The sequence below is a fragment of the Manihot esculenta genome, chromosome 4 (assembly GCF_001659605.2).
Source record: "Manihot esculenta cultivar AM560-2 chromosome 4, M.esculenta_v8, whole genome shotgun sequence".
NCBI lineage: Eukaryota > Viridiplantae > Streptophyta > Magnoliopsida > Malpighiales > Euphorbiaceae > Manihot > Manihot esculenta.
Window position 1 is genome coordinate 5,345,999 of NC_035164.2, and position 13,377 is coordinate 5,359,375.

Below are 13,377 nucleotides of genomic sequence, written 5' to 3' on the forward strand. Positions count from 1 at the left end.
ACACATGATCAATAGACATTAAAATGGTGCTTATTATGCATTTCTTCTTTTGCTTTTGGTTCTATTTAATCTCAATAAAAAAAGCATCATTGTTTTTTCAATTCTTCTTTCTTTCAACTTTTTCACTCTTAAGTATATTTTTTTTAAAAGATTTTGATTCCCTTCGGGAATTAAAATTACCCCATTTTTTATATCTCTGATCATTCTTCTCATCTCCATATCTATTGATAATGTTGATAATAGATTTGCTAGTACTGCATGTTGTGGATGGTCATTGATCAGCAACAATAGTCATAGGTGGTCATGAATTTGCTTCTTTCTCCGCAAGACAACAACCTTATTCCTAATCAGACAGTCATGGATATATTCAATATCTTCGATGAATGCTCTATCTTTATGCAATAGTCTTTTGACACAATATCTTTATGCAATATCTTCTTCATATTATTAGATTTGAATGATTTAGATAGATATAATTTGTTTCCTCTGGTTCGTCGTTACCCTTTCTTTGCTAGTTGAGCTCCTTGTTGCCCTTCATTGTTGTTGTCGCCATCTGCTCCTCTATCGCAAACCAGAACTTAATCGGCCAACCAGTCCCGACAGTCATCTCTGTTGCATGGTCACCGCAAGCAAACCAGTGGCTGTTGTGCTCATGGCTCACCTACTATAAATATAAGAGTTTAAAATTTTTGTGATAATATTAAATAGAAACTATTGATGTGATAATAATTTTTTGTGTATTAGATTATTGAATTTTGAGTATTTATCAATTCTTAATTGTGTATTTGTGTTTGAATTTTGTGAATTCATCAATCCTTAGTTGTCTTTGTGACCATAATTCAAATTAAAATGCTCGTTCATAGTTTAGTTCATAATTCATTCTTGTCCATTCGCCTAATTCATTCAAGCTATTCCTTGTAAACTATTTATTAAGAATGAGATAGAAAAATCACCTCTGCTAAGATTAACATTATAAATCCTTGGAGATTATTAGCATGTTGCAAATCTGGAGATGAAGAATGGACAAAAATCGATGCGAGTTCTTCTCCTCGCACCGATTTAATAAATTACAAGGGACAATTATCTGTTCTTGATGATAAGTATAGGATTTTGGCAGTTGATTTTAAAGGTCCTATTCAATTGCAAATGTTCAGCTAGTTTCAGAACTAGCAGCAAATTTTAGAATAATATGGGAGTTAAGGAGGCAGCTTAGCTTATACATGGGGCTCCTGGCAGGTGGATTCAGATGTATTTAGTTGAATCGGAAGAAGCACCAATGATACAAGTTTGAAAATTTGAAACTGAACTTTGACATAAAAAGATATGGCAAGTAGTGAAGAGATTAGGGAATAAAGCACTGTTCTTCGGAGAATATTCATCTTCTTCTTAGTTACAGCTCGTTGTGGATCTGGATGTAAGCTTAATGCATATACTAGACTGAAGATTTGTCTTCAGGAATAGAAGATGTGGGTGTCGACAGTGATGGTGATGGTGTTGATGGGAATCGGTGTAGGAAAACTGTGTTTGCTCCTAAAGATGACTCTATAGCTATGAAATATTAAAAATGTCATGGGCCAATTCTTTTTCTAGCGAAAGTTGGCTCTGCATCTTTATGGTTTGTGGTTGCATGTTACTGTTATGAGAGGCACGATGATTTTTTCTTGTTTTGGGTCCTTGTTAGCCCCTGTTTGGTGAGCTTGGATTCCTGGTTTAGTTTGATTCCCATCGTCGACGATGATTGTTGCCAGTTTTGGGTGGTTCTGCAGCTGTTTGAAATGGGTGCGACGCGATGTGGCTATTTAGAATGGTTGTTCGATGATTGTTGGCTGATGTGGGGTTTTCCCGGGGTGGTGCGGTGGATTCCCAATGGTCTTTTGGTTGGGGTTTTCCTTTTCTAGGCTAGACTTGTTTTTCTGGGTTTGGACTCTTGTTGATCCTTGGGCAATGGGTTTAGTCTATCTTTATGGGTTTAATTCCTTGTTATTGTGCCTTATTATGAGTTTTTAATGCAATTTTTGCTTCACCAACAGTCTACATTATAATAAAAATTAATTGAATAAATATTTTTTAGAAAAAAAATTCTTAAATTTTAATATTTATGTAAAAAAAACGTGATAGCACGGCATATAAAAAAATATTTTTATGGATTAAATAATATAAATATTTAAAATTATAAAATTAAATAATATATAATTAAAGTTTAATGGACTAAATAGTCTAAATAATTCGAGTAGTTAATGAATTTTTTAATAAGCATGACTAAATCGTTATATTTTATAAAATATAGAAATATTTTAAATTGAGTTTAATTAGTTAATTTTATAAAAATTTAAGGACTTGTTAGTAATTTATCCATGATATATAGGGGTGAGCATTAGGTCGATTCGGTTCAAAATCGAATCAAACCGAATAAATCAAAAACTGAAATTTTAATGTTTATGAAAATCGAACAGAATCGATTTTGATAAGAAATCGAATCGAATCGAACCGGTCTGATTCGGTTCGATTCGGTTCGGTTTGATCGATTTCGATTTTTAATAATTTTTTTTATTTTTTACACTTTATTTTTAATATTTTAAAATTTAATTAAAATATTTTAATTTTAATATGATTTAATTTCTCTATCTTATTGAAAAAATATATTATTATCACTAATCGGTTCGGTTTAGTTTTTTTAGTTTTTTTTATCAAAACCGAACCGAACCGAAATAATCGAAATTTTTAAAATTAAAAATCAAACTGAACCGAAATGTATAAAAAATCAAACTAAATTTTCAAATCGATTTAATTCGATCGATTTTTTCGATTTGAATCAAATACTGCTCACCCCAGTCCATACTGCGTAGATGGACCACCAACAGCTTGCCAAGTAGACAGCCTAGGCCACGGGTTTGCATCTTCCATCTATGGAATTGCAATTAGTTGGGACTGTGATACTTATTTTTCATATATTATATTAAATTTATTTCTTTTTTAATTTTCAGTTGAATATATAGATCATTAGTTTAAGTTGATTCTTTAAGAAATTAAAAAAAAATCAATTAATATTTATTAACACGATTTAATTATTCAAATTAAGAAGAAAGAAAATTTAAGAGAAAAATCTTTGTTTATTATTTTATATTTGATTGAGAAGAAAATAACAAATAAATAGATAAAATTTTGAAAGGAAAACAATTTGAAGCTATTTTTAATTTTTTTCTTATTTCGAACGGAAAGAATAGGAAAATATTTAATATTACAACTATTTTTTTATGTTTATAGTTTATTTTTTAAAATTAAAAAAATAAAATTATTGTTTATTATTCATAAGATAATGTTCTCTCAAATATTTTACTTTTTATTTTAAAATGTAAGAAAAAAAAAGGAATATTCCTCTCATTATTGTTTTTTTTTTTTTTTCACCAATTCATACGAACTTTATTCCAGACAGCAAAACGGAATAAGTAGGTATTCGATTCAAATCGAATCGAAAAATTTAATCGAATCAAATTAATTTAAAAATTCAGTTTAATTTTTTATTTATTTCGATTTGTTTCGATTTTTAATTTTAAAAATTTTAATTATTTTGATTCGATTTAATTTTAATTAAAAAAAAATTAAAAATACCAAACCAAATCAGTTAATGATAATAATATAAAGAAATTAGATTATATTAAAATTAAAATATTTTAATTAAATTTTAAAATATTAAATAGAGCGTAAAAAATAAAAAAATTTATTAAAAATTCAAATCGATTAAATCGAATTAAATCAAATCGAATTAGAACGATTCGATTCGATTTAATTTTTGATTAAAATCGATTCGATTCAATTTTTGACTAAAATCGATTCGATATAATTTTTATAAATATTAAAATTTTAATTTTAATTTATTTGATTTTATATAGAATCGATCAAATGTTGAACGTTATATACATATATGATAAAAGAAATATTTAAAAAAAATAAAAAAAGTAACCAGAAATTTATTAGGATAAACTACAATTTAGTATTTATTATTTAGTTAAATTTATAAAATTTTTTGCATTTTCAAAACTGATTATTTAATTTTGTAATTTAGAAAATCAATAAATTAATCTATACATGTACTAAATATACAGCCATTATTGAAATATTATTTATTTAGTGACTCACTTTATATATTTATTTAAATTATAAAAATTAAATTATTGGAATATCTAAAATTATAGAGATTAGAATAAATTGTAAATAAAATAAAATAATTCGTATTTCACATAATATGAATTAATTTGTTGATTTTTTAAAAGGATAAACTGCAATTTAGTCCCTCTAATTTAGTAAAATATAACCTTTCGTCCCTCTATTTTAAAAAATTTTCAATTTAATCCTTCACATTTAAAAAAACTGCAAAATAGTCCCTACCGTTAAATTTTCAGTTAACTTTCCATTTATTTTAATAAAAATGACTAAATTACCATTTTCTCCTCATCTTTCTCCTTCTTTTCCCGATCCTCTTCTTTCTTTTCTCCTCATCTTCCTCCTCCTCCTCCTCCTCCTCCTCCTCCTTTTTCTTCTTCTCCTTCTCCTTCTTTTCCCGATCCTTTCTCCTCCTTCTCCTTCTCCTCCTCCTCCCGATTCTCTTCTTCCTTTTCTCCTCATCCTCCTCCTCCTCCTCCTCCTGTGTGGGATGGAGTGAATACTGTTTGGTTGAGTTTTTTTACTTAAAGGGTAGTTTAGTCATTTTCATTAAAATAAATGGAAGGTTAACTGAAAATTTGACGGTAGAGACTATTTTGTAGTTTTTTTAAATGTGAAGGATTAAATTGAAGATTTTTTAAAACAGAGGGACAAAATGTTGTATTTCACTAAATCAGAGGGACTAAATTGCAGTTTATTCTTTTTAAAATTATAAATGCTAAAATAAATAAACTAAGCATAATATCATTAAATTACACAGATTAAATTATAATTTATTCAAAATATTGTATAAAAAATAATTTTATGAAATTACAATTTAACAAAAAAATTAAATTAAATTGGCAAATTGAATCAAAATATATTACCAATAATATATATATATATATTTTTTAAATTACATGAGAAACTTTTCCAGTCTGGGTAGAAAATCGCAGAGAAATTAGGAAGGAAGCAGTGTTGTTAAAAGAATGAACGGAAGTCAAAAAATCGGGTTGACTAGGAAGTTTCCACTCTCTTTCCTTTGCTCCTTCCAAACAATAATCAAGCCTTACTAAAAGTAAAAGGTTCCTTCATTCACGTGAGCAAAGAGCCTAGCAACTTCCTATTTTAGTTATTACTTTGAATTTAATAAAATTATATTTAAAAATAATTTTTTTAATTTAAATATTTATTAAATTATAATTAAAATTGAAATATTTGAATATTAAAAATATTAAAATATAAATATATAAATATATAATATATAATTTTTTTAATTTTTAAATAAGCGATATTTTATAATTTTAATATTTTATTAAATATTATTATTTTTTAATTTACCATTTATTAGTGGAGCATTTTTAAAATATTAATTAATTTTATCATATTTATATAATTATTTTCATAGTAGGATAATATAATCTTATTTATCTATATTTTTATTAAAATTAGCATTAAGCATTACACCTTCAATACTCATTATAATATTTTTAATTATATATAATTATAATTATTTGATAATTTTATAGTCACTTTTTATTTTTTAATATTTAAATTTATTATTTTAATAATTTTATGTCATAAATTTAATTTTTTATTATTTATATATAATTTAAAATTTGAATTTTATTATGATAAATTAATTTAAATAATAAAATATTAATTACTTTAAAAATTAATTTCAATTATAAAATTACCATCTACTTATAAATTTAAATATATATAAATTTTAAAATTTATTAACTTTCAATTAATTTAAATGATAAAATCATTATCTACTTAAATTTTAATTATATATTTATAACTAATTAAATAAATATAGATTATATAATATATAAAATTTTTAAATGGTAACATTTTAATTAATAAATTATTGTTAGTATAATAAGTAATTTAATTATACTAAATTTAAAATTAATAATATTAAAAATTAAATTCACTTGTATAATATTATAAATATTTTTTACTATAAATAAAAATTAAAATAAAAAATTCTATAAATATTAAATAAATTATTTTTATAATTATTAAAATATTATATATTATAAAATAAAATATACAAAACTTACACTAATTGTGAATTGTTTATATTATTTTTAATTTATCTATAAAAAATATTTTTTAATTAACATAATATAAAAAAAAATTTAATAAAAATTAAGAATGTAATCTTTTTCGGTTCAATCAGAGCTGATTAATCATTATATTACATAGTATACTACTATTTTTCAAATAAAATTTTTTAATACTCAAAAAAATTAAATTTTCATATAAATTTTAATAAAATCATGAAATAAAATAAATTTATTTCTCATAAATAAATTTTTATATATTATTTTTTTAATAATAAAAAAATAAAATTACAAGAAAATAGAAACTATCAAAAGATTTTTCTAGGGTTTTCACTGTAACACAGTGTTTTACAGCTTTATATAGAGAATATAAGATAAGTTTTAATACACTTAAATTATAATTTAATTATAAATAATTACTTATCATCATAATAAATTTAAATATTTATTTAAATATTTTTAAATTTAAACTATTAAATATTTTTTATAGAAAAAAGAATTTTTTTAATTCTTTTTAATATATTTATTAAAAATTTTGAAATATATGAGATATGAGTGCTATTAAATTTCTCCTGCTTCAATATGTTAAAAAAAAAAAGATAATAAGATTATTCTTTTAAGTATTTTTAAAATTTTTTAAATGTTTAGATAATAATAAAATTACTAATATTTAAAATTAAGATAACGACTTTACTATTTTTTTTAAATTACTAATTTGTGACTTATCACTTTTATCTTTTAAATTTAAATTTATTATCTAATATTTTAATATTATGATAATTATTTTTAATATTTTTAAATAATATTTAAATTTATTATTTTAATAATCGTATCTAAAAATTTTAATTTTTTCATCATATATAAATTTAATGGTAAATATTATAAAAAATATCAAAATTTTAAATGCAAAAAATATATTAAGATTAAAAATTTAAGATGAAATTATTAAAATAATAAATTTAAATATTAATTAATTGTCTAATAAAATTAATTAAACTAAAAAAATTAATAATTTAAATATAATAATACGATATCATGATAATTATTTTAGTATTTTTAATTAATATTTAAATTTATTATTTTAATAAATTTATCTTAAAAAGTTTATCAAAATTATTAATTTTTAATAATTATCCGACATAATTATTAAATAAAATTAATTAAACTCTTAAATAAGAAATTTAAACATCATTAATTCTAATTTTAAATAATAAATATCTAAATTCATTTTAGATAATATATAAATAATTTATTAATTTAAATTTATTTAAATAATAAAAAAAATATTTATTTTAAAATTAAAATCCAATTGTAAATAGATAAATAACATAAAGTAAAACCAATAATTCCATTATTTTCATAAAAAGTAATTTGTATGCTAAAATAATTAAAATTGAAAATTTCAATAATAATAGAAAATATTTTTTATTAATTAATTTTAATTTAAAAATAAAAAAATATTAATAAATTTATATATAATGATATTAATAAAATTATTGAAATTCAAAAAATAACTTATCATTTTGAAAAGTGATAATTATTTTTTAAAAAATACTTAATTTTTTGATAAAAAATATTTTTTATTAATTAATTTATTGAATATTTTAAATATTAAAAAATATAAAAAAAATTTGAAGAAAAATTTACCGTTTTCATATGGGAGAAAGTCTTATTGTAATTTCGGGACCAATAAATAGAAGAGAGCGAGGAAGAGACCCAAATGCTTTTCCGTTACGTGTAGACCACGAACCACACAATTAACCATTATATATAATATATAAAGAAAATTATAAATTAATTCTTATAAATAAAAAAATTAATTAATTAATTAATTAAATTAATTTTAGCTATTTAATATTATAAAAAATATTTTTAAAATTATATATTAATTAATATAATTTTTATAAAATTAAGAAGTTAATTAATAATTTTTTAAATTATTAAAATAAATAATAAAATATTTAATTGATAAAATTAAAAATGATTAACTATTAATTTTTTTAAATTATTAAAAATATTTTAATTTACTTTTAAAAATTAAACACTAATTAATAAATTTTTTCAGAAATTAAATAGTAATTTTTTTTATTATATATATATATAATATACACAGAGTCCAAAAGCAAATAAAATCTCTCACTTGTTTGCTTTGCTCCCACAGGAAATGCCACACTCTCACCTGCACCGCACCTCTTTACCTCACCTGTCCATCGGTCACTAGTTTTTTTCCGGCGACAGAATCATAAAAGTCATGATTTTTATTGTTTCTAATCTCTGTTTGCTTTCCCAGAAAAATCAAGGAAGAAAAAGTTTTGAATTTTTTTCAGTAAGTTTCACCAGCTCTTTTTTTTTTTTTTTGGTTTGTTTTGGGGGCTTTATTTCTTTCAATTTTGTTCCTCAAAAACCGTAATTTAATTCCGCTGTATGTTTTTTTATTGTTGGAATTTCAGTTGGATTTAATGAGGATTTTCTTTCAGTATTAATCATTATTGATTTTTATATATATATATTTTTAGTATGGATATTATTAGGGGTTTTAGCTCATTTATATTCAATTTTGATAATTTTCTTGAGCTGTTGTAATTAGGGGTTTTTGCTTTTTAGTTCTGTGAAATTGGTAACAAAAATATGTAATCTGTTCCTGCTTTCATTTTCCTTCTAAGATGCTAATTCTCATTTCTGTTTGATGTCCAAGAAAATCCTGGAATGTGAATAAACTATATCTCTCATGAACAAATTGCGGATGTTTAGTCGAAACGTAGTAGAAAATTCTTTTAGTTCAACTAAATTATCTCTGTTATGTTTCTTTTACTGTTGTTCCTGAGAGATTGCAGGGAATGAATGAAGTGAAAAATGTTAGTGGAATTCTTATTTTAGTTTGTAAATTTTATGAGACATAATTGCAATTCATTCATTCATCTTTCTTTTCTCTTCTTCTAATTGCTAAAAGTGCTAGAAAGTGAGAAGCTGCTATCATATTTCCTAATAACTGTTATTTTGGTTGTTAAAGGAGAAAAAAATTTAATTCTACTTTTTTTTTTTTTATGTTTCTGCTTTGTTAGTGAAACAATTTTCAGTTGCATATAATCTTGGATAGTAGTTTAATTGATTTAGTTGGCAGATACCACAAATTCAACTTTATGTTCGTCTTTTCTCATACTCTCCGTGTTCATTTTTTTTTCTTTTTCGAATTGGTTTTCTCAAAATTGTATTAGAAGAAAAATGCAGGTTGAAATTCCATCCCAGTTTGAGGAGCCAAACCTATATCTTCTGATTCATTCAGTACTTGGATACCCTGGTATAGACTTTGTTTGGTCAAATATAATTGGCATCAAAGCCGCAGACCAGCTAAAATATTGGAAGAAAATAACACTCTGTTTTGTAAGTGTAAAGAACGTAGATGCACAAGCACATAAAAAAATTTGGAATTGCCAAGGATTATTGCATGAAGGAACTGTTTAGATTAGCACATATTTAATGACCATCTGACTATTGGATTCAAGAAATTTGTTGCTTCAGTGTACTCAAATCTCTTAATCAAGCTGATTGTTTTGCTGTTATAATTATTTGATTGGTAGTTCTAGATCTGAATGGAGGAAATATGATCTAAAAGTGGACCCCAATTAGTTTGGGTTTGATGTTTAGTTGAGTTTGTTATGACTTTGTGAACTGTGTTTGGTACTACTACCATTTTCCCTTTAGGCTTGCTGGAGTTGTTTATAATAGTTGAAATGAGATGAGCATAGGACCTCTTGTCTACCAGACTTTTTTTTTTCCTTCAACAGGTGATGCAGTCCGGCATATATCAAGGCACTCAATTGCTCCAATATGATAGTGCCTTTATGTTAGAAATAATATTATTGTTTATTACTGGTATTTGATATGACTTTACCTTTTTGATACTTCTGCTGCCAGATGACATATAAAGGCAAAAGACTCTCTTTTTGTTTCTTCTTCTTGCCATTAACATGGAACTGAATTTTGTTTAACCACATTTAACGAGATCTCTACAAGCTTGGAATTGAAGATTTGCAATTTTCACTTATGCAAATATGTTTTTGTTTCAAAAATCTTTTTTAGAAGTGGTACAATGTAAATGCGATTTATGAACTGGTGCAGCTGCAGCATTAAAGCTGGGAGATTGTAATATCACCCTAGGATTGGCGAACTCTGAAGTGGAGAGGCCAAGTCTAGAAGCTGGTTTGAGCCTTATAAGTCTCTGCAGATCATAGCATGGGAAATAAACTACAGAAGCCACAAGAAATAGAAAGAGTTGGAGAACATGAACAAGAAGAAGAAGATTCAAATTTCACATGTGAAATATGCATTGAACCCACGGAATCAAACAGGAAATTTAAGAACGGTGGCTTGTGTTGTCATCCTTTCTGCTTGGACTGCATATCCAAGTATATTAATGTAAAAGTTGAAGCCATCACTGGAAACATTGAATGTCCTGGACTGAACTGCAAACATGCACTAGACCCTCTCTCGTGCAGATCTATTGTCTCTAAGCAACTGTTTGATAAGTGGTGTGAGCTTCTATGTGATTCTGTGGTCTTAAGTTTTGAAAGGTGCTACTGTCCTTATCGAGATTGCTCGGCTTTGGTTTTGAATGAGTGCAAAGATAAACTGAAGAAAATAAAGTGTCCTAACTGCAAGAAAAACTTCTGTTTTCGATGCAAGTTACCATGGCATGCTGGATATCAATGCAATGAAAGTGGACAGTTGAGAGATAGTAATGACATTCTGATTGGGGAACTTATAGAAGAGAAGAAGTGGACTAGATGTTACAACTGTGGGCACTCTGTTGAGCGAGTTAGTGGTTGCAGAGATATCAAATGCAAGTATGTCCTCTCTCTATAACTTTCCTTCTATATGCACTCGTCTGTGTTTGTGGGTCAGTGGTGCACTTGCATCATATTTGTGATTTAGTTTTCCCCTTTCCTTCACCTACCAAGCTAAGATTCAAAACTTAATGGTTTAAAAAGCGACATTTGCCCTTGAACTATACAACACGGAGTAAAAAATGCCAAATTTCATTTGTAGACCAAATATGATCTTAAACTATCCTTAAAAGGCTAAATAAGGTCATCACTTATAAGAATTTTAAGAATATTAGAGTATGAGTTAGGCTAGCCTGGTGGTAAGTGCATATGAGAGATACTCTCCAATCCCCAATTCCCAGTTCTAAAAAACAAAAAAGTTGAGGAGTAAATTTGAATGAAATTTGATGTTTTTTTGCCACTGTTCCAAAGTTTAGGGGCAAATTTGACACAGATACACTATGTATATCTAATGAATTTTGCATTAATATCACTCTCGCCATCTTTTAGTGTGCTTATAATAGCTTGGATTATAAGACAAACGTTAAGTATAGATTTCGTGCAAGGCTGGCTTGAATGAACCTTTTATTACAGAGATTCAAGGACATGACGAAAAGGGTTTGGAAGATGGCTTCATTGTTCATTACTTGCATAATTGCATAATTGCATGATAAATGCTTGGTGAAGTTATTGTTATTGGAAAGTAATGTATAATGATCAAAAGAACATGTAATTGAAAAAATATTTTCTTTCAAGGAATGTATGAAAGAAGGAGAATTACTGTCAGGTCCTTGGATTCTTAGAAAATTTGCTAGTTCATCCCTATTTCAAAATCACTCATGTAAAATCAAACTCTTTAGTCCTTCTTGGTTAACCTATTTTTAGTCTTAATTAGAGAGACTAAATAATATAAATATTTAAAATTACAGGACTAAATAATACCTATAATAAAAAAAATATAGTCTAAATAATATAAATAATTCAAAACGACTAACTGTTTATTTTAACAGGAAGGACTAAACAGTTGGACTCTACAAAATATAGAGACGTTTTAATTGAGTGATGTTGAAATAGGAATAAACTTGTTAATTTCATAAAATCTCAATAACTTGATAGTAATTTACTTTGAAGCACTACACAACCAGAACCACAATCTGATGTATATATGTGATGTTAAATTGATTTATGATGCAGATGTGGGGTTCGGTTTTGCCACCAATGTGGAGGAAGATTCCATTTAGGTCCCTGTAAGCACAAATGTTGTGGAGATGCATTCTGCATGCTATTATTTTTGGCAATGTTGATAGTTTTTTCCTATCTATTATACCATCAAGTCAACTTAATATCTCCAAGTAACAAATAATTAACCTTATTGGTCCCTGCAGAGCAGCACCAGCTACCCATTTGCTACATATCATGCTTCTCTTTAGCAATTAGGTTGTAAATGATGCTTTATCTACTCATTTATGAAAATTTCGACTTTATATTGCTACTACAAATTGTTATTAGCACAATACTTAATCTATTCTATGTATATGTCGGTTCAAATTTAACATGATATCAGAGTCTTCCACCGATGTTGGGCTTTCTGTAAATGTGTCACGTTTCAATGTAGTTTTGAACGTGAGGATATGTTTAATTCTATATCGGTTTGAGATAGAGGTAATATGCCGATTTTAGTCACTCTTCTCTCTTTCCCTTGAGCTAGATTTTGGGGTCTTAGTCACTCTTTGAGATGAAGTGAGTTAGTTTTTATCCAAATTTCACAGTATATATAATTTATACGGATTCATGCATAAACATTTATAAGCTGCCATGATTACTACGTTATGATTTAGCTTTTTCTCTTCACCTTTTCTTCGTGTTTCCCTTTAACGAAAGGGAAAATTACTATTTGATCCATATAGTATAAGGAAAAACTCATTAGTTAGTCCATCATTTTAAAAAATACATTACAATATATTTAAGATTTTAAAAAGTCTACTAACTAATTCATTCATAAATTTTAACGCAAAAAGTCTAAAGTATCATTCATACAAAAAGACTAATTAGTTAACATTTTTTAAAAATTGAGAGACCAATTAAAAAGTTTTTTGTATTATAGAGATTAAATAATAAAATACTTGATTGTTAAACTAACGAAATGATTAATCAGTAGATATTTTAAAAATTTTATAATATTTAAAATCGAGCGAATAACTAATGAGTTTTTTATATTATAGAGATTAAATAGTAAAATACTTAACTGCTAAATTAATGAAATGATTAATTAGTAGATTTTTTAAAATTTTTATAATGTTTTAATGTATTTTTTAAAATTGAGTAACTAATAATGTTTTTAT

General features: G+C 25.2%; 1 protein-coding gene across 2 annotated transcripts; it reads left to right on the plus strand.

Annotated features, from left to right (window-relative positions):
* Positions 1–8,334: 8,334 nt before the first annotated feature.
* LOC110614203 (probable E3 ubiquitin-protein ligase RNF217) lies at positions 8,335–12,534 on the plus strand. Of its 2 annotated transcripts, XM_043956237.1 has the most exons (3): positions 8,335–8,538; positions 10,332–11,056; positions 12,230–12,534. In XM_043956237.1, exons 2-3 carry the CDS (start codon positions 10,446–10,448, stop codon positions 12,396–12,398), a joined length of 780 nt encoding a protein of 259 aa, XP_043812172.1. In that variant the 5' UTR covers positions 8,335–8,538; positions 10,332–10,445; the 3' UTR covers positions 12,399–12,534. The 2 variants fall into 2 exon arrangements, with proteins under 2 accessions (XP_043812172.1, XP_021611405.1); XM_021755713.2 differs by lacking the exon at positions 8,335–8,538 and having other exon boundaries at positions 8,597–11,056.
* Positions 12,535–13,377: the final 843 nt, after the last annotated feature.